The sequence below is a fragment of the Accipiter gentilis genome, chromosome 18 (genome assembly GCF_929443795.1).
Source record: "Accipiter gentilis chromosome 18, bAccGen1.1, whole genome shotgun sequence".
NCBI lineage: Eukaryota > Metazoa > Chordata > Aves > Accipitriformes > Accipitridae > Astur > Astur gentilis.
Window position 1 is genome coordinate 3,764,590 of NC_064897.1, and position 22,398 is coordinate 3,786,987.

At 39.4% G+C, this 22,398-nt stretch overlaps 1 protein-coding gene across 1 annotated transcript; it reads left to right on the forward strand.

The window, feature by feature from the left end:
* The first annotated feature begins 48 nt into the window (after positions 1-48).
* TTC38 (tetratricopeptide repeat domain 38) lies at positions 49-21,416 on the forward strand. The gene is made up of 14 exons (XM_049821594.1): positions 49-123; positions 3,357-3,434; positions 3,908-3,989; positions 4,341-4,512; positions 5,514-5,687; positions 7,636-7,711; positions 8,869-8,988; positions 12,001-12,060; positions 13,170-13,208; positions 14,069-14,150; positions 15,082-15,247; positions 18,062-18,221; positions 18,514-18,587; positions 19,379-21,416. Exons 1-14 carry the CDS (start codon positions 100-102, stop codon positions 19,470-19,472), a joined length of 1,401 nt encoding a protein of 466 aa, XP_049677551.1. The 5' UTR covers positions 49-99; the 3' UTR covers positions 19,473-21,416.
* Positions 21,417-22,398: the final 982 nt, after the last annotated feature.

Here is a 22,398-nt window from a genome sequence, read left to right on the forward strand (position 1 = left end):
CCCGGCTCCGGCTCCTCCTCCTCCTCCTCCTCCTCCTCCGGCGGGGGCGGGAGGTGCGGACCCGGAGGACGGCGGCAGCGGAGGCGCTCCCGGGGGGTCATGGCGCCGCTGAGGGACTGCAAGGTGAGGGGCTGGTCTGAGGCGGAGCGGGACGTGAGGCGCCCGGCCCGGCCCGGCCCCGCCGCAGCGACCCGAGCGCGGGGTGCTGCGGCTGCTCTGCCCGCCACCCCTGCTCCCGACGGGCGGCCGGGGCCGGCGGGTGTGCGTCCTTCGGGCAGGCGGTGTCCTCCCGGGCGGGCTTTGGGGAGGCGGAGAGCCGGGCTGGGAGGGGGGCTGCTGGCGGGAGGGGAGCTGAGGCGGCCGGGAGCCAGCCCCGATGTGGTGAGGCCTCGGTTGGGAGCTCACCGACCTTAACGCCCCCATAACCTTACACTTGGCGGGGCCTGAAAATGGGGACGAGTCTCTGCACCCTTCCCTCCCACGAGGGAGGTGTGTGAATATCTGCGGGTCTTGTTCATAGTGCAGACTAGGCCCACGGGCACTCACCTGCCCTTTCTGTGGGCCTCAAAAGTGGGTCAGGCCTCCTCTTAACTCTAAAACAGCTTCAAGTCCAAGGGTTCAAAATCTGTCTGCAGGAGCTAGTTACTGATTAGTCATTTGCATGCTTTCTTCTCGATGAAGTTCATTCTCTCTGTCACTGGTGTTGTTATCGTTTGGTTAATTAGGCAGGGGGAGGTAAAAACGAATTCTTGAAGATTTTGTGAGAGTGTCATAGGTTCGTGAGTGCCAGAGCTCTGGAGAGCTGCCACGGGAGTAACAGAGGATGTGCTAACAGCGACATGCAAAGAGCAGGTTTCTCAGAGCCAGCTGGGATTCTACCAGGGAAAAAAATTACAAATGAACAGTCACCAGATCCCATGACTAAACTCTCATCTTAAAGCAGGAGAAAGGGCAAGGCTTTGGTCTCGCCAAGAACCAGTAAGAAGAGCCAAGGCCACGGCGCTCTCCTCTGAGAGGCATCGCAGAGAAGAGTCTCTTCTGGAGTTAGAGAGGAAGGTTGGAGGAAATTAGGGTAGCAGAACTCAAAGGCAGCCTCTGTGGGAAGGGGAGGTGATAATTGTTTTACAGACTCTCCAGGTTGAGTTTTACTTGATCGTACTCCCTCTCTTGTGGATTTCCTCAGTCAGTCTGATACCTAAGTACAGACGAGCCCCAAGACCTGAGTGTCCCAGGTAGTCTGGGCGGGCCACTTGTGTATGACCCAGAGGACAAAGGGTGCTGGCTCTTCTGTGCTCCCCGTTGCTCTTTGGTTCCTTTGATAGCAACAGATTAGGTTTGGAGCAGATCTTTTATGTCTTTTAGGAGTCAGCAGCTGTTACAGGGTGGTTCTTCCCTACAGCCCATTGTCCTGCTGTGCTAACAGGAAGAGTGGTGGCGTACATGATGTGATGCAGCCTTGCTGCCATCCTCCTGTTGCCAGAGTGGGAATCTTCCAGCGAGGAGTGAGTTATGCGGGCTGTAGCCTTAGCAGAGCAGAGGCTTTCTAGAATGGATAGAAGTAGCATGTACCTCAACTAGATCAGCAGTGTCCTTAGTGATGGATGCAGGCCTTTTTTACTAACCCTTGTTCTGCTGTTTTTTCTACTGCTTACACACAGATGTTTTCATTCCTGTGAATCATAGCATTAACAAATGTCCTCGAAATGGGATGACATTTTCTACTTGGCACGTACCTCAAGCTTTTGTGCAAAACGGGCAGTGGCAAAGACAGCTGCTTCAAATGGAGCTTGTTTATGATGATTGGTGATGAAAGTGGTTCCTGACCTATTTTGCAGGGCATCTTGAAAGGTAGCCTGTAAGTAGCAGGCCTAACCTTGCTACCCTCTAAACTTTTCTCTTTACACTGTTTCTGGGTACAGTATGAATTGTAAAGAAAATTTGTAATTTTATATTCAGGTCTAGTCTTTCAGGCTTGTAATTTGAACACTCAAGTGCTTGAGCTGTTGGAATGTGAGCCTTTAATCCAATCGTAGTAGGAAAGCTTTAGGATATATTAACAAAGATGTCTTTGCCTGGTTACTTAAAATTTTTGACAGTTGGGTCATTAGAATCAGGAAATACGTTGAAGTGTAAAACGAGACGAACTGAATTCTTGCAGCATCCACAAGGACTAATCCCCCATTAGGAGGAGTCTGAATTGGCTTTGCCCCAGGTCTTTTTTTATGTCTATCCTGTACGTTCTGTGTGCTGGAATAAAAGTGATGCTGAAGTGATGGGGGCAGCTCCTCAAATGTGTTTATGCTTAAGCAGGAATGAATATGGTGTGCTGAATATAAGTCTGTGCTTGAGAAGCTTACAATATTGGAGGCAATGGTGGGTGCAGTATAGGAACACTGAATGGAGAGTGATTAGTAGAAATAAACCCAAACGTTACTAAAAATATCTGAATAGGTTGCCAAGGGAAGCACCTCAGCTTGTGAGCTGGCAGGCTTTGTCGTTGTGTGGCTATCCCATGCAAGCAACTAGAGATTACATTCCTGTTAGCTGTAGACACCCACAAGAATAAGTTAAGCATTTGGAAAGAGGCATTGTTTTTTTTTCATTTTGTTGCCCGAGTTACGAGAGCAGTCGTGGAGACAGCCATGAACCAGGGTGCTGTAGCTGCTGCAGCTTAATTCTACCATTGAGTAAACTGCATATCTGCCAAATTAACTCTTTTAATTCTCCAGCAGCTAGGCAGGAGATGTAGCACCTCAGTCAGTGTTACATAGCTTGTTAAGAAACTATGGCAGTCTGATCAAGTTCTGCATTTTAGCTTTATCAAATGCCCATGTTCTTCCTTTTTGTAAGGCTTGTGTACAAATCTGTGGTCCAAATTCTTTGTTGGTTTAACTCCAGCAACTTGGTGGATTTGCTCTGCCAGGCTGTTTAGCCTGCAAGTTACTTAAGGTATTGATTTCAGTTATAAATGAACGGGGTTTTATTTTACCATGTCTCTACTTCACATGAGGTGTATCTGCAGCAGAGGGACTAGCCAAAAGTTGAGTTGTAATGAATTAAGAATGGGTCTCTCATTATGAGGTGAGTGAGCCATCAAGATCTTCTATTACACTTTATAATTTCTTGCTTTATTCCCACTGCTAACTCCAACTAATTGAGTCTTCAGATGTAACTACAACTGAACAAAAGGTTTGTGTGTCTGCTCACATTGTCCTTCCACCTTTTCCTTTTTTTTTAAAAAAAAAAAAAGCATAGCTGATGAAAAATATCAGAACACTATCACTTTGAAAATCTGTTGGCATAGTCTGGAAAATGAGTGTGTAAAATGAACAGGTTTGTATTTGTTTGTTGTGCAGGCCTGGCAGGATGCTGGACTTGTCCTGTCTACGACTAGCAATGAAGCCTGTAAGCTATTTGATGCTGCGCTGACGCAGGTATGACTTAAAAGTGTAATAAAATGTGATTTGAAGGGACTGGTGCATGAAACAGTCTTTGCTGTAGTTGATACTTAAATTTCTTATCAGCTGGGAGAGCCTCAAAATCAGGCTGCCACAGGAGTTCAGCTGTTAGCAGGCAGCAGAAAACCTTTGCAGCAGAGGGCTATGCCGGATGCTGCAGCTGTGGGGAAGACCTCAGCCAGCATGCTCATCCTGCTTGACACTGGAGAGTCAACCAGTTGACATAAACCACATAGAAATCCAGGGTTATTAGTTCTGCTGGAGGCTAAACTATCTTAAAGAAAACAGTTTTTCTGTTTTCCTACTATGCTAACCCTATCTGAATGCAATGTTTGTCTTTTAGTCATTTGCCTTGCTTACTTTTGAATTTTAAATGCCTGGGAGAACAAAAAGAAGCCCAACATTATCGGGGATTCCTCTGACCCTCTCCCTCTCTGTCTCTCTTACAGTATGCAACCTGGACCAATGATGAGAGCCTTGGAGGTATTGAGGGATGTCTCTCCAAGTTAAAAGCAGCAGATCCAAATTTCAGTGAGTATGACCTTTAATTCTCAGCATGGAAAGTGCTGGATAATACTTGGTGTCTTCGTGTTTAACTTACTTTGTTTATGCAAGGGGAAGGTGGTGGCCTATAGAATTCTGTAAAACTTCTCCAGAATCTAGAGCAGGCTGGGATGGTTTTGGGTGGGTTTTTTTCTTCTCTTTTCAAGTCTTTTTAACTGGCTGTCATGAAAAGCCTCTAAGAGCTATAGGCTTATGAGACTTTCTGGACCCCTGTGACTACAAGTCAGTCTTGTTTAAAATAAACAACTCCCCCTTGTGTTTATATAGTAATGAATGTAATGCTGTACAGCTCAACCTGTAATGTGCTGTTTTCTGTAGCAATGGGACATGTCATTGCTAATGGTTTGGAGCTGATTGGCACTGGAAGCTCAGTGCGGCTCAACAAAGAGCTGGACAGTGCGATGAGAACAATGATGATGCTTTCAAAATCACAGCCACTAACTGAGCGGGAGAGGCTTCATGTATCAGCGTTGGACATGTTTGCCAGTGGGTGAGTCCACTGTCATCCCATTTAAAGGACTGTGAAGAGTTTTAGCTACCACAGGTGGAAGCAATAGTTGATATAGTGTTGCCTGACATTAGCTGACATTTAGCAAAGGATCAGGGTGAGATCTCAGTGGTTGTTCTTGAATTTATCTCTCCAAACTGGAAGCGCCATGACTAGTTAGTGAGCAGCACCATAGATGGGGAAGTGCCCTATTGCCACCGCTTTGTATCATTAAGCACTCTATGTTTTAAACCTGTCATAGATCCATCAGTGGAATATATGGTTTAGGACTAGGAAACGAAGTATTTGACTACAGTGAGGTCCAATATAATGCAGATGTGGATCCACAGAAGCAAAGCTACAAACAGGCTTTTCTTTCCTCTGTTATCTCCCTGTGTCAAAACCTATTTATTTCCTTTGTAAAACAGGGAGATAGTAGAGTGTCGGAAGTGCTGTAGAGGCTCACTGTTCCATTCAATATGATGAATTTATGTGCACTGCAGAAAGTATGGGCTAATGATTCACTTCCGGTATTTGTTTGTCAAACAAACAGGTGAGCGTGGATTTACCTCACATAGTTCTTAGCAAAAGTAAAGAGGAAGCTACTGAAGCCCTGTTAGTATGGGTTTGATTGCCACTAGAGAAGAGGGAAGGTGTCTTTGCGCATGTGAAGTTAGATTAATTATGGTAGGTCTCTGTAGAAACTGTTCAATCCTGTAGGAAAATCTTTAGATTTATGGTTTAAGCTTGTTTCATTTTCCTTGTGTGTTACAGTGACTTGTTGTAACCCAAGGACATTTCTTTCAAAAGATTTCCCAAAAGGTGCTCAGTGAAGATAATGTCATTATTATTTTTAAAAAGACTAAGAAATTCCTTCAAGGAAAAAGAAAAACATAATTTGATGTTGAATTTTCTATTTTTCAGAATAGCACGAGTTTAGAACTAACAGTAGAGGCAGGTATGTGTGCCTTCTGTCAGCAATCAAAATAATTTTCTATTTCTAGCCAGCTTCCAAAAGCTTGTGATCTATGGGAACAGATTCTGCAGAGCTACCCAACTGACTTGCTAGCCCTCAAATTTTCCCAGGACACTTATTTCTACCTTGGATATCATATACAGATGCGGGATTCTGTTGCCCGGGTTTATCCTTTCTGGACACCTGATATACCACTAAGCAGGTGGGTCATGCTTCATTTTGAAAATTGCTTTTTATCTGGTGTGCACATACTCTGTGATTTTTAAGTTCAGACACATCTGAATAACAGGATGTGTTGGAAACAGACATGTAGACAAAATCAAGGGCTTAGCAGTGAATCAAACCTGACCACAGCTAGAACATCTTTCCTATATCCCTGTTGACCCTGTTGTTGAAGGTTTTTTCTTAAGTGAGCTGTGGCTCAGTTAGTAAATTTTGCTGTCAAATATAGCACGTGGCATGTAACACACAAGATAAAATCAATTCCTCACTGAGGGCGGTGGCAAAACTCTTTCAGGCTTTTATGGGTCCAATTTTTTACTTGGGGCTCACATTGTGAGTGATAGAGCACATCAGTGGAAGGAAGAAAGGAGTTGTAACTTGGAATACCAAAGTGTAGTTCTGATATAAAACTTTGGGATATACAATAACAGCTGGTGCAGCAAAGACTGACAGGAAGGTAGAATTTTTAAAAATTTCTTTAGTTCAGTCCTGAAAGTTTCAGTTTCCCAAAGTTAATTGAGGATAGTCTGAATCTATTGACAAGTGAATTGTTAATAAAAACTAACTTGGGATAATTTAAAAAAATATTTTTAAGACCTGTTAAATTATTTGAAATCTTTTAACTTTATGTAAAAATGAACGGTAAATTATAAGTCAAGACATACATTTAACATTTAGAGATAGGTGAATAGATGATCCACAGGCAACCATAACTTTCTGAATATTTTATGAATGGTGCTGTACACCAATGCACTGTACCTCCATATCCAGCACAACCTTGTCTCCTTTTTTTCTTCCACAAACAGTGCAGAGAATACAGACTGAATGCTAACATAATAGTGAAGCTAACTTAGGTATGCCGCAATCTCGTGGCACAGAGGGTAGTGTCAGGAGTCTCATTTTTCCAGCTGTGTTACCTCAACTCAGAAAAATCTAGACCCCTTAGTTCTTTTTGACTACAATATGCTGGTTTCATTTGTCGGGGAAGTAAGACAACTTGGCAGTTCTGACCGCATTTTTATAAAAAGTCACAATGCTACAAAAGTGCAGGTTGTTGTCCACTTAATTCTAAAGCAACAGTAAACACCCGTATGCCAAGCATTTCTTGAAGTATAAAAACCTGGCAAGTACCCCTTGTCCTCAAACTTACAGGTGTGTAGAGTTACACTTGAATTGATATGTTGGCAAAAGATAAAATCAACTTTTATTCATCTCAATCCATGAAATAAATCAGTTGCAACATACCCCACATGTTTTAGTAGTTCCTTTGCCTTAGGAGTTTAAAACCAAAACCCCAGCAGATATTTTGAGAAGCAGAAACATATCCTGTGGTGTTTTGCAATTTACGAATCTGCAAGTACAATAGCAGTTAAATACTACTTAAAATGACTGCATCAAGTATGTGCATAAGAGCATATAACATCCCTAATTTCCCTTTACTTTGGGCCTTTATGTCTTAGTGGGGATGCTTTACAACCAGTTTTAAAGGGCCACTTCATATAAAAGTACTCTCCTGTGGTTTTGTGGGCACTGGAGAAAGTGCAGAAGGCTACACTTGTGTTGCCTTCAAGGCCCCCAGATAACTTTGGTGACAGCACTGTCTTGCTTCCAACCTTCAGATTCTGCATCTTGCAACTGTAGTGGAGATCAGCAGATTGTTCTGTGCAGCTCTTAGTTCCAGCTTACCCAAAGATGTAAATGTCAGTTCTCAAAACCCTGGTGATGTGCATCTTGTTTCTGTTTCCCATGCTGGTGTCTCTGGGCCTCTCATTTCCTCTGAGAACTTGTATTCTGCAAGCTTGAACCCTCATTGTAACTTGCACTGTAAGGACTGTTTTGAGTTAAATGCCATTTCTGATATGTTTTTCAGTCCTAGATTAAATCTAGTTCTAAATGGATGATGTGTTGTTTTTTCCCCTTTTGCTTAGCTATGTGAAGGGCTACTACTCTTTTGGACTCATGGAAACAAACTTTTTTGATCGTGCTGAGGAGCTTGCCCATGAGGTAAACTGCCTGCTATTGGTGCTAAAAAGTTTTAGAATTCTTAAACATGGTCCCTATCTGTAGGGGGTGGTTTGCAGGAATGCCATGAACTGACTCTTTCCATCATCCCAGTTGTTAGTAGCAAAGAGATAAAGCTCAGCATGGAAATGTTCACAGAGTTTCATAAGAAACTATTGATAACTATTCCTTAGAAGGATTTCCACATCTATGTCATACCATGGCAGTTTTATCTTGACTGTATCTCCTTCAATTACTTATGAGCATGCCTTGTCAGGTGGTCTCAGAACACGGCTATAAAATCCATATATTATCCCATCTGTTGTTTCCCCCATGTATAATTGGCTGTTTACTGCTACAAAAGAATGTTGCATTGGTGTGATGTAATCTGCTCTTGACAATTCATCCTGTTTAGTTTCCTCCTCCCTTTGTTCCCAGAAGCCTGTTCCTGGATTATTGAACAATTAACTGCACAATGTTCCTGGAGATCAATATTAGCTGGCCTGTTTCCTTCTTATGAAGATAGTAATTATACTTGACTTTCTCCAGTCCTTAGGATTATCCCTGTCCTCCAGGAGTCTTGGATACAATTAATCTCTAATGGGTGTTTTTGCCAAACTTCTGTTACATCAAATTGCTGAAAGTGACAACAAAGACTAAACATTAACATTTAACATTTACTAGGTTAATGACTAACCTCACAAAATGCCTAAAAGCTAGTGGGAGTTGTTGGAGCAAGAAAGAGGAATTCGCTGAATACTCAAGAGCTGGCCATGTTCTTGAAGAAGAAATGATTACCTGCAATGCACTATGTCCTGGAATATATTGTGCCTGTGCATGCAGTTCTTTCATTGCTGATATTGATGCACATCTGTGAAAGAAAATGTCATTGATAATCTTCATCAAAGCCTGCATTTTAAAGTGTTTTGCAGGTGTTCATATTTATGCAGTAGAAGGTGGGAAGTGATGTCAGCCAATAAACATTTTCTTCCTTTTCTGTCCAAATCAAACTTTCTGGCTGTGGTTAGTTTGAGTGGTAGAGGAATGTACTTAACATGCAGCAAGTAAAAAGTAGTCTTTTGTTTCTATATCAGCAGTGATAAATATTGTTATTTGCAACTTTGTAAGCTTCATCATGTTTTCCCTTTTTTCACTCATAGGCTTTGGCTATAAATCATACAGATGCTTGGTCTGTTCATACTATAGCTCACGTAAATGAAATGAAAGCAGAGGTGAAGAAAGGGTTAGAATTTATGAAGGAAACGGAAACCAACTGGAAGGTAAACATTCTTGTAGCATCTCTGAAAAAGCTCTTTCTAGGTCCTCTTTATCTCCTTCAGCCAAGTTCTTGATTCCTCTGCATGCAGTTCCTTCCTATCTGCAGATATGTTACAAGTAATGCAGAGTTTACATACCAGAAGAAACCATCACCTGAGGTGCTGTTACTATCCATGCTACTTTTGAAGCATGAGGCAGGAAAATATTGGATATTGAAAGTGGTACACAGTATGTGTCCCTCATAAGTCATCGTTACTATGACTGCTGAGATTACAAAGGTGTCAGTAGGCCAGTATTCACACAAAATCTGTCCTCTCACACTGCCTTATTTTAGCTAGGAATATTGTAATAAATACTGCTTTTCAACAAGGGTGCGATTTGTACGTGTGCATGCAGTTTCTTTTTCCTGGTGGAGCTGTTTAGGTTTTTATCTCAAAAAGACATGGCCATTCCAGACAGGCAAAACATCAGATGTGAAAATTGTGATTTATTGATATGTGATTTATATATAAGTGATTTACTGTGTGGTTGTAAAAGTAAAGTGACTGCTGATAGTTTCACAAGCTTTTTGCTTAGACTGAGATGAGCACTGAGAGTTGATGAACCTGTCTAATTCTCTTCATGGGAACCTAAGATGAGGTGTGAAATGACACAGTCAAATCAAATGTTTTAGAAGACTTATAAAATATTTGTTTGCTTCTGGCTGGGGAAGGATTTTTAAAGGCCAACTGTAAGGAAAAGAGAAATGCTTCTGTCTCTTTTCTAGTGTATTGAAGTTACTTTATATATCCAACATATTCGAGTATCTCTCAGAGTATTGAACAGGTTAATTAGTCTGTTATACGGTCCTTTGCTGTAAGTGGAACTTAATTTTTATTTTTGTTGGACAGCATGGGTTTTCCCAATGATTAAGTATGTTTCCCAATGGTTAAGTATATTCAGAGCAGAAGGCTGTGAGGTTTGAATTTGTTAGAACCCACAAGAGTCTATTTTAGACTGACCATTCCACCTCACCCAAAGAGCAGGGCTGGATAATGAGACTAGAAGGACTGTTTATTTTGCACTTTCTAAGTTAAGCATTCAGATATCAAGCGTGGAAGTGCAGGCAGAAAACCCTTGCTTGAGGTTCATATCTGTCATTTCCCAGAAAGCGTTTTGTCCTTTAATATATTAGTTTTAATGAAACAGTGATGCAGGGAACTTACAGTTTGGGTGACACTTTAACACCCCCCCCCCACCCCATCAGTGACTTTTGGATCGATTTTTTTTTTTAACTCTGTTTCTTAAAATAGTTGCATGCCTCTGTGATTTGTACCCTTTATCCAAATAAAATGCTAGATCGTTAAGTAGAATTGTCTAATGTACCTTCAAGCCTGACCCAGTATAGTTAAGATTTGTAACAGCTGACATTGTCATAATGATAATGTGTATAATCACTTCTTTTGTGCAGTATTTGTCATCTTAAACATCATGAACACAGAGCATTAAACTGTAACCACATGCAAAAAAGCAGGTCTCTCTAAGGGCTTTAATAAAATTACTTGTATTTGGCCTGGTGATTTGAAATTTTTATTTATTTTCCTTTAATGACTAGGATCTCTATTTGTACTGCCACAGTATTCAGTCTCTTTCTGTTGCTTTTAGTTCATCTTCCTCCCTCCCAATAAAAGGGGCAAAGATTTTGTACAGATTTTCTTTACAGAGTACTTTATTTTGTTTGTTCCTCCACCCCCCAAAAAAATCAGATGCCCTTTGTTTTTTATGTGTATTTCAGCACAAAATCAAAAGGGGTAAATTTGTCTTACCAGAGGGGACCTCTCTGGCAGTGCTGTTTGTTATTAAATGGCAATGGTTTTTCTTCTGAGCTGTTGTGGTGAGTTCCCATAGCTTGCTTTTATTTATTTTAGTTACCTAGAAGCCCACTTCTCCTTTAGCAATTTAATCTCAAAATCGGCAGCAGTAAAAAAGTTTTGATTTATTTAGTGAGGTAATCCCATGTTCTTGTTTTTGTATGACATTTGGAATGGTAGTATGATATTAAACTTTGTATTATCAGGTTTATGCCAAGCACTTAATTACTTCAGTTGCTCAGGTTTGGTTTGTGATTTAATACTAAAAAGTAAAGATTACCAGAATGTTTATCTTGGCACCATAAAACTTTGACATTCACTGGGAACCTTTGTGCTTCCTGAAAGTGGATGTTACTCTTGTCACCATGAAAATGAAGATGCTTTTTCCACTTGTAAGAACATTAAGTTTAACTACAGCACTGGGAGAGAATGGGAGGAGAGGGGAGAACCTTTCTGGTATTTTAATTTTCACCAAAGGATTATGGAATTATATTCCTGTTTGTCTATTCTCAATGCACTCACAGAAATGAACCGCAATGACATTGTCTTGAAGTGCAGGCTAGGGAAGAGTATTTGAAGTTCTGGTGCCTGCTGAAAATGATAGTGCAAAGTTGGTACAGTCCAGCAAATACTCATCTCATCTGATGAACTGCCAGTGTGTTTGGTATCTAGTGCAGCTTCTGTAGTCCGTAGTAAAACATATGTTTAAGAAGTGATTCCTCTCTGTCTGAGATAGGTGTCTAGATGGGTGGGGTGAATGGCCCTCATAAGGTGGGTATCTCTCTCTGTGATCTATCCAGGTTACTTTAGGCAAGATGCCTAAATTTCAGAGGAGGCAAATCTTACTCTTCTTACAGATGTGGGGTTATTTTCCTAAGGAAAAAAAAGTGCTGCAGAAAGGTGAATTCTGAGACATCCAAGTTAAATTCTTGTCTGGAAAATGATGTGGGGGAAACCTTGGTTTTGAGGTGTCTCCCTGAATAGCTGCAAGGACAAATGTATCAAATGAGAAGGTATCCTGGCCAGCTGATTTAAAGTTCTTGTCTCTTCTGTCTCATGAAATAATCAGTTTTGCTGAAAAAGGAAACAGAAATCTAACTGTAAGTTTAAATGGGAAGTTATTTTGTAAATAATATTTTCTATTTTTTATTTTTTTTTCCTCAGAACAGTGATATGCTTGCTTGCCATAATTACTGGCACTGGGCTTTATACTTCATTGAAAAGGTATGAGATATTTTCATATAGGTGTTTTATGGTGCAGATAGATCATTCACCTAATGCTATTTAAAAGGCAAACCTAACACTTATAGGGTTTTTTTCAGTTATTTAAAGGGTTGTTTTTATAAAATAGCACAATGCCATTTTTACAAGCTAGTCCTGTATTACAGTTATTTTGAGAAGATTTGATTACATTGGTCGAAGTTCTAGTATCTTTGTTAGAATGTTGAAAAATTGCTGTGAGATTATTGCACGTCTGAAGATCAAATAGTCTCACTAATTACACTTGGCACAGTTATTTGATAGAAAGATAAACTTGGATCTCTGATTTTCAGATGAAAATTAGACAAAATTATCTTCAAATTCAATACTAATTTTCTGACTAAAAGAAAAAGGCAGTAAGCTCTAAATTTGGTTGCCAATGTTATTAATTATTAATGTTACTAATTCTTATTATTGAAACCCTTTAAAAATGGTTGCAATTTTACCCAACCTGTCAGGTTGCAATGCAGAATCTCCTTGGATTTAATAATGCTTAGCCCTTGTGGGGTGCAGTCCAATAGGGAGACAAATGTGACATCATTGAGAAGGCAGTGTACTTTGGTCAGAAAACAGACTAACTTGCTTGTCTTCAGTATTATTAACACAGAATGAGTGTAATTCTTGATAGTTGTCTTAACAGCTTGTTTATTTTGCCACCTTCTATCTATACAACTCTTTTGTAGCCTGCTTAAAATTATTTTTCTTCCTACCTCTTTGCATACACAGTGGGATGCACTAATTTTGCAAAAATCCCTGAAAGGAACATTAGAATGAGAGGTAATACCTTGTCTTTCTCCTTCATGCATAACTTATACCAGTATTGGTACCTATTATTAAATGAAACCTAAACATACTGGTTATTTTGCCTAGAAAATCCTGGTTTATCTTGGACTTCATTCTTTCTTTTAATATCTCAAGGTTTCTTTGACTTGGTTTGTTTTGATTAAGTCATGAAGCAATTGCGAAGTAGCATTATGACGTCTATTAATTATACGTATATCTTCAGTTACTACCATTCACCTTTGGTTACTGTATCTGAATGTTAATCATGTAGTCCTCATTTGCTTTTACAGGGTGAATATGAGGCTGCTTTGACAATTTATGACAATCATGTGAGTAGGGGCCTTTTTTTCTTTACTGAGAACGTGCTTAAGACCATGATACATGCTTTCTTCATTCTGTATGAGATCGAAACCTATCACAGTGTGCCATATATGTATATATATTGTTTACATCCGTTGTTACAGTTTTTTAGGGAAACTGTTTCTCAACAGTTTTGGGTAAGATTCCCAAAAGACTTGCATGTTATATATAGTTCAAGTGTTTCTTACACATGTGCTTGAAAGAGCTACAATGGCACTGTTGGTCCTGTTTTCCATTCTGTCCGTGTTTCTCATTCATGCTTTTTAAAAGGATGTAAAAATAATTTTCTGATAAAGTCAAGTTACCTTTACAAAGAACTGATTTTGCATGTTAGGTACTAAATCTACAGAAGCATGTCTTTTCATTCCTAGTTAATTTATTATAGTTCTTTACTGTCTGGATTTCAAAACAATCTCTGTAAATAAGCAATATCAAATTAGATAGGATAACATGTCTTTGTAAGGATTATAAAAATAATGCAAGCATTAAGAAAGCTACTGGACAGACTCCTACCTACTAAACTTGGCAAAATTAAGTAATATTTATGGCACTGTTTTGGAAAAAAAACAACACCAGCCTTGGTGACTCTCCATAACTTACTGAGTTTAACTTTAAAACAGGAAAACCACCACAAATGAAGCAATATAAGTGTTTGTCATTGGAAATTGCTGTATTGAGGAAAGATGCAATTAGGGCTATTGCAAAACAGGTATTTTGAATGAAAAAAAAGAGGTAAAATTAATTCTGTACTGTGAAAATAAGCTTGATTATCTGAATAAGTTCCCACTAGCACATCAGTTGGGCAGCTTATGAATACGTGTGATTACAGATTGCTCCCCGGTGTCTGTCAAGTGGAAGCATGCTGGATGTAGTAGACAACTGTTCGATGCTGTACAGACTTCATCTGGAAGGTAGGATATCCACCTGCCATTCTTTTTTTAAAACTGTAAAGGGAACAGTTTTCTTTTTGTCTCCCCCCTTCTCCTGCCTTGCATGTTGGAGAAGCATTTAAATATACTTACAGAGCAAGCTTGGTCAGCATTACAGAAGAAATCTTCTGTTACAGAAGAAAATTCTGCTCTTGAGAAAAGCCTCAATGTGAAACTCATAATAAAGTCCATAACCTTTCTTCTTACCGAGGGCTTTTGGTTTTTTCCGTGTCAGTATGGTATTTCATTCAGCTCAAGCTTGCATGGGTCACATATTTCTTTTTTGACAAATTCACTTCTATTGTCCCTCGTGATTTGAGGCTGAACAATCAAGTACATAAGCCTCTAAAAAGCTGTAGAGCTTCCTTGAAGTAAATTTCAAGTTAGATACTTAACTTTCTATTTTGATGCTGAATGAAATAGCTAGTACACGTCTGTTAGCCTCTGGCTTTTGTGTACTCTGCTAACTCAGTGACATTTTCCTGTAACTTTTTTAAGCTAGTGTTTAGAGTTCATGAAGTGGGGGGAAGATGGATGGACATTATTTTCACAGTATTCTGCTAAAACACTAATGATGCATTGTGTTTGTTTATGAAATCAATCTTATCACTCTGTTTTTTGATTGCTACAGATGGCTCATTGTGAGCATCATCTCCAAGAAGACATGAGCAATCTCATAATAAAGCCAGAACCTCACATAATGCAATCTAGAATGTTGGTGATGAATTACTGACAGTCAATAAACTCTTTGCCCAAATACGGCAGGCTGCAGCTGTGCATTACTGTATAAATTCAGGGAATGTTTTCTTGAGTTTAGTAGGAATGCTATTTATGCTGGGTGACTGAAAGTATATTGCAAAGTCATGCTTTTGCATGTGCTACTTTTATTGAGAAAAATATTTTTTACTCTTAGGTGTAAAGCTTGGAGGCAGGTGGAGCAATGTTCTCAAGCTTACAAAGAAGCACACCAAAGATCACATTCTTCTGTTCAATGACGTACACATCTTGATGTCCTCTCTTGGAGCCAAAGACCACAAAACTACTGATGAGCTTTTAACAACTCTTCAGGAAGCTGCCAAGTAAGCAAGTGAATTACAGTGCTGCATTCAATAAATATTTTGTCCTCTGAACTTCAAGGTGATAATGTCTCTGGCTTGCCAAAGCACTACAACACGCTCCTCTCTGCTTTAGCATGTCACTGGGAAATGTCTGGTTTAAGTAGGCCAATCTCCAGTTAGGAGATCTCTATTTATTTTTTGAGTTAATGTCTAGAGATGTTTCTTATCTTGTTAAGCAGAAATCTCTTATGTTTGAGGTCATGGACACTAACTGAATAGTTGCTGTATATTTCCTTTTAATGGGTTCACGCTAAGCTATGTTACGTACAATGAATAAAGTACTTCACCTGTATATTAGTGAGGGCATTCTACAATATATGTCAGCTATCTATGGTAGTTCTTTTTTGCTCTGGTTTAAAAGATTCTTTAATAATAGAGCATTAGTTGGTAGTAATATTCTAGCAGCAACTCTTTGATGTGTTGTGAAGTACCGCTGCAGAAAATTGAATTTCAAGTACTGCTACAGTAATAATAGAGAATATTTTGCTTTCAAATTAAATTATTTGACAAATTTGAATATGTAAGTATTTTATCTAAAGAATGTTTTTTGGTGTTCCGTTATGTATTAAATGACTGTAAATTGCCTTGATTTTTTGAAAGGGTTGATATATAGATGTTTTAAATGCAATTTCTTCCCCTCCCACACCCTATTTTAACTCTGTTCCAGCATCTATTGCTTCCTTTGCCTTAAAAGAGAAGGAAGGAGAACCTGAAATTGTCACTGTTCCTGACTATAATACCCATCAATCAAAAATAATGTAAAATAAATGTAATTTTTAAGAATACTTAAGAAAATAAAAAACTGGCAAGTCAAGCCTAAGCATGTCAGATTTGACTAAAGTAGGAAAAGACAAATATCTTTTATATAAGTATGTAAATATATGTAAGTATATATAAAGTATATAAAACTGCACATGCACACCACTTCAGGGAAGCTTTAATGAACATATGGTACTTATGCTTTCACCCAGAACTTCCTTTTGCCTATGTGTTCAGCCTTTTGTAGTAATACAGCTGTACATTTTTAGCTGTAGTTTGAAGTATTACAAAATTTAATTTTATTATTTGAGAAAACAGTGTGAGATGAAGGGATTATATTAATGATTGGATTAATGGCTTAATTTATGTGTATCACAAATATGTAATAGCTGAATGATACCCAAGATGCATTTTGTATGTGTTAAAAAAGCAGTCATAAACCTTTGGCACAAACAATAGTCATTCTTGGCTTTTCATTGATATTTTTCCCTAGCCTTTGCAATGTGAAGTTGACAAGAATTTTTTTGGTGAAGTATTCCATGGCGCTCTCTGGTGGTTGGTATCACATGCTTATTTTCATGGACAGAAATGTTAGTTAATGCAAGAGATACGAGATACGTTGTTCTTCATGAATCAGTACTTCAGAGCAGTTGCAAGAGAAAGGGAAAAAAAAAATCAGTCTTCCATCTCTGTGATATCTCAGAGAGCTGGAACAAATGTTTAAATGAAGAATTGTTTCATTATTTTTATCATTAACTATCTCAAACTATTTACTTAAAATGCACGTCTGTTGTGCGCTTCTAATTCTCCAGGATGCCGTATTTTATCATTCCTTAAACAAACACATAGGGGCAGCGCTGCATACTGAAAAATCAACACTGACCTAGTAGAAGAAATGGGAAATTTGTAATACTGACTCAAAAAGGAGAGCACAGAATATGGTCTGTCTTTGGTAAATTTAAGGTATTAGTGCGGGAGTGTGACTCTTGGCTGTTGTTGCAAGCACTCAAAACAGAAGTCGGTGACTAAGGTTCCTCAGTGTTAAAGATTTAATTGGAAAATTTACAGAAAAATACAGATGAAATTTATAGCATTGAACTGTGCTCTGTATTCTCAGGAATAATTTTTATTACTTGGGATAGAAAGCCTTCCTCTCCTGCTATTGCCAGCCACCCTTTTGGCACCGAAATGGCACTACCCCAAAGGCCCCATCACTGGCAGCTTCTTCTGTAGCAGTGGAAAAACACAATTCCACATTGTCCTGTGCAGGTATTTCCTGTAGACCAAAGAGCTACAGTTTGGTTACTTGTACTTTTTTCTTTTCTTTTAATATTGGCAAGGATGCCTGCTAGAATGTGTATGTTCTTCTGCAGGCATATTGTCATGCTATAAGCCTCTTCCACTCTTAGATGGGTTAGGATACAAGCACTAAAAAAAGAAAAGAAAAATAACTTAAGAGCTAGCTAAAATCCATTGCTGTTTGTGGGCCTAAAAGCAGTCTGTCACAGTTAGAATAAAAGAGCAGACTTTCAGAGCTGTCATTGGGAATGCACTTTATATTACAAAGATGGTTGAGGCACTGTGCCTGTGTGGCGAGCTGTTTTGCAAGATTATTGTTTGAAGCTGTTCGCAAGAGACTGATTGCCACTTTTGGCAGAGAGAAAGACAATCAAAGAACTAGCAGTAGGATGTTCTAGTGAGATCATCAGAAGAGAAACTGTGCAGTTTTCTCACTTTTCTAGCCCAAACTGTTTATTGCAAAGGCAGGAGGGGTTGGGCTTGTGCCTTTTGTGGATATGTTCAGAAGAATGAAAACTGATTGACTGATGGGTAACAAAAAGGTGAAAGTAACATAACCACACCAAAAGATATTATCTAAATAAAGTACCTGAAACATCCAGGTTTGTACGGTAAAAAAATCAAAATTCTGTCTGCAGGCAGTGGCAGACTGGCACTGAAATATGCATATTTATAATTTGACTTCTTATGGGAGTTAACCACTTTCTTATTCTACAGAGCACCTTGTGAGGACCATGAGCTTTCCCTGGCTCCTAGTTTGGGGTTGCCACTGTGCCAGGCTTTTGTAGAGTTTGAAAATGGAAATTGTGACAAAGCTGTAGACCTCCTGTACCCAATCCGTTATCAACTAATCCAACTAGGAGGCAGTAATGCTCAGGTAAAGGAGATCAATAAAAGACTTTTTGATGCAACTTAAATCCTCTCTCAGTAGCCTCCATTAGGCGCTTACAGTATTAACAACCCTTCATTCTTAGAAAGTGAAAAGTTAAACTGCACTTTTGATTGAATCCTGTTTGCAAACACTTACTAGCAGTGTTGGCTATTTAATTTTTCTTGTCAGTATGTTTCCTTCCTCAATGGTTTTAATAATTTGGTAAACAAGACATTGTAACCAGCAATACTTATTAAGTTACTTATTACTTTGTATTTTTGCTGACTTCTTTTTTCAGAGAGATGTTTTCAGCCAGTTATTGATTCATGCTGCTTTAAATTCTAAATCACAAGCCAAACAAAATCTTGCAAGGTGAGTATTTTTCCTGATAAATATTTGTGGAAGTAGTACTGTTACTAAGAGTAAGAAGTAGCAAGTATAGAGTAAGTAGCAAGTATACTAAAACCAGTATGTTATGGCTAAAATTACATGCAAGCAGTTGTGTTAAATGTAGCAACATTTAACTAGGATAAAAAGTACAATAGCTTCCAATTCCAAAAGTACACTCTTGTGGTCTGGATGAATGATCTGTATTTGTTCAAGGGTAGTTGATTTTCAAATGGTTCTGTCTTAAAATATGGCCTCCTGCCTGTTGATCAGTGAACTTCTGAAAAATCAAATCTGTCCTAATGATGACATCTGCTGTGTTGGGAAATAAGATTTGCAGAGTCTGATATGTGAGCTTGCCTTGTTTGGTAGAAATCATAAATATTGCTTATTCACCCATATTGAGTTCTATTGAAATGTATTGCCTCTACACTTAAAAGAATGGATCCTCAGGACAGCATGAAGCCTTGCCTGTTCCCCTCCTGAGGCCTCTTTGAAAGATAAAATTTAGATACAACATCCAAATGATTCTTCTATGCACTCTCATCTCTGGGTGCTCATTTTCAGTCCCTGACAGGACTGAAAACAACACTGTTCTGCCTAAATTTACTGCCAAGGCCGAATGTTTCCAATAAGGGAAATCTGCACCTCAAGAGCAGGTCTTTACGTACTGTTTTCCTCCTCTTACAAGGATACTGGTGGTGGTGATCTCACAGGAAAAATTATGTTGTACTCATGACGTTCCCATTTCTCTCCTACCTCTTCTCCTTTCTCAGGTGCCTCCTGAGAGAACGTGATGTGATGAGACCAAATTCACCAATGACGGAGCGACTTATTAGGAAGGCAGCAGCCGTGCATTCAGTGGCCTAAGTCTTTCCTCAGTGCTTCAGCTGAAATCGCAATAAGCTTACCAATCAAAGTCTGGGTGCAGGGAATGGAGGGGTGCTGTGCTGTAAACTGTGCTAGAGATTCAGAGTAGGTAAGAGTACCCTATGAGTCAGAGATCTGATGACAATTTCCTTAAAAAAATACACAGCTGTTGCATTCAGGAGGTTGTATCTTAGATGATTTCACAAGGGAAGAAGATAACCTGCTGATAATGCACAGCTTTCTGAAGCATCCTGGGACACTGCTTTTCTGGTATATTTTTCTGAAAGTTCCCCCTGACCCTGATTATATACAGTACAGTAACAGTGCCTGGGTTTCAATCATTCATTGGCCCAATTTGTTACTTTGTTAATACGTTAAATAATCAGTAAGCTGCTCTGGTAATTCAAATGGGCCTTTTAAGCATAGCTAACAGGAAAGTATGGGGCCAGAGCCAATACAGGCATAAATTGAATTCCATATCAAGCTTCCAGTCCATTCAAGCATGGGTCACAAGGAATAAATTGAATTCCATATCAAGCTTCCAGTCCATTCAGGCATGGGTCACAGACTCTGACATTACAGATCTGTCTGCATTTAGGATCTCTTTCCATGTACTTGTTTTCAAACTCCCTCTCATAAATTGTTAACCTTTTTCTTTTCAGTATAGCAACTCAGAGCTTTCTGAAATTACTATGGGAATGAAACCAGACGAGAGGGATAATAGCTGACAGCAACTATTCTAATACAGGTACTTGCTTGGCACCTATAAATCTTTCAGAAAAAAAGCAGCAGCCTGGATTTCAACTAAAACAGTACCATCTCTGAATGGTAGTTTGGACTGGTGTCTTTGTGGTTACCTGAGCTTTTGGGAAGTCAGGCCTTACTACCATCTCAATAGCACAGGTCCCTGCATGTTAGCAAAGTAGAGTTTGAAACCAGTGTTAAAGCACACACTTTATAGAGGTATCTCAGAAGAGGTGAAGACTGGAAGGGAGCTTCCACCATAAAAAGAGAGCTAAAGGGAACTGACACAAAGCTTTGTGCCAGCACGAGTGATGTGACGAGCTTTGGTGCTGCAAATGAGGCACAATGAGCCATGTACCTCTCTCAAGTTCTGGTGCCTCTGGATTCCTGCAGCATAGCTGAGCTAATGGATTGTCTTGCAACAGTAATCCAGAAATCCCTAGTGAAGGGAAAGATGATATTTCAAACCAAAACTGAACTAATGCCTTCTCTTCTTCTCAAAGAGAAATACCATACTCTTCAACTGCCCAAGCTCTGGCTATGGTATTATATCTGCAAGCTCTCCTAGACACACACATGCCTGCCTCTCCTTTCCATCCAGCTCAGGCTCTTCTCCATGTCCCACAGCAGCCCCATCCCACATACAGTTTCCTTTTGACCTAAAAAAGCACTTTCATAGCTGGCCCTGCACTGCCCCTGGAGTTCCTGCATAGAGGAATAAGACATGGACATGCCTTGCTGCCACCCTTCTTCCCCTAGCCCTCATTTGAGGAAAAGATAGTTTACTTTTAAAGCAGCGATAATTTGTGAAACCAGATAAGGGTATTGCATCCTTGCCTGCAGCCTTTTGAATCCTGCGGACAGAGTTCCCTGTTCTTCAGCTTCATCACTGCTTTATCTGTCCAGCCATGACCGTGATTGATTAGCTTACTTTGTGCTAAAGCTATACTAGATTTTTACTATTATTTTTAATCAGTGCATTTCAAGCAATGACTTTAGAGGGATACCTTTTTACTCAAGGAATATAAACAAGTCTTATTAGGGCCTGAGAAAAGCCTGAGAAATCTGCTGACTGTTTATGAAGCACATAGTTTGTGATCCATTGCTACACAAATTTAAGAATAACATTTGTAGTACTTTTGATATAACATGATTTAGAATTTTGCCTGCTTTACATCAATAAATTCAAAGCTGTACTCATTTGAGAGCAAGTATGACTTCTTTGCATGTATGGATGAAGCTTTTAAATGGATTATTTATAATAGCTTAATTTCATAAACCTATAACAGTATACATTCTCTTTGCTTCCCTGAATGTGACTAGAAGCTTTTTCATTCAACTAGTACTACACATTTTGCCCATAAATGAGAACTTCTAGTTTTCTGCTGTATCTTCCCCTTATTTTTAATCCAGAATACTCAAACCACTCTGTCTTGCTTCACCATGCTATGCTGACTTGTTTTCAATTACCATTATGGAAACTAGTTAACAAGCAGGTGGCTCAGTGGGAAGAACAATAGAAGAAGAACAAGCGGAGGACGACTTGACCAAGGATCATGCTGACTCCTAAAAGCTCACCTTTTTATATCTAAGCAGAGCAGTTGAAAAGCAGTTGATTGATACAGACTTTGTACGAACATCTGCCGCTTACAAGAGAGATACTGGTTTTGCACAGGTTGTGCAAATACAAAACACAGCCCCATCCTTGTTTTTGGTCTATCTTTGCCACACCCATTAAAGTTAGCAGGCCATCCCTCCCAGCCTCCATGGCACTTCTTTTTCCGGATTAAGAGGGGCAGAGGTAGGTAATAGTCCTTTGTGCTGTGCATCAGAATTTGAGCCTGGGCAGTTAACTCCCTGCCAGCGTTACATCAGGAAACATCTACTTTTAACTTCAATGGTATTTTACCATGATCCCCAGCATGGCCGCAAGGGCAATACCGCCATTTTACAAGTATTTTCTGAGCTGCTTTCTTAAGTAAGTCGTCTGTGCTGAGACCATGTACACATCAGTTCAGTTACTTCTACAGCTTCTTCAGCGTTAGCTGTTTCTTGTAGCTCAGTGGAGTAAAACAGGTGATGTTCTGTTGGACTTCACTACTGTCAGACCTATTACTGCAGTATTTGTAACTGTTGCGGAGGATCCACAGGGGAAATGACGCACAGACCAATGTGATCAAGT

Excerpts from the sequence above, each read along its gene's own strand:
- TTC38 (XM_049821594.1), top strand. The coding sequence starts at position 100 with ATGGCGCCGCTGAGGGACTGCAAG. Across the intron at positions 3,990-4,340 it reads AGCAGCAGATCCAAATTTCA|CAATGGGACATGTCATTGCT; the intron begins GTGAGTATGACC and ends TGTTTTCTGTAG. Across the intron at positions 18,588-19,378 it reads GCCAAACAAAATCTTGCAAG|GTGCCTCCTGAGAGAACGTG; the intron begins GTGAGTATTTTT and ends CTCCTTTCTCAG.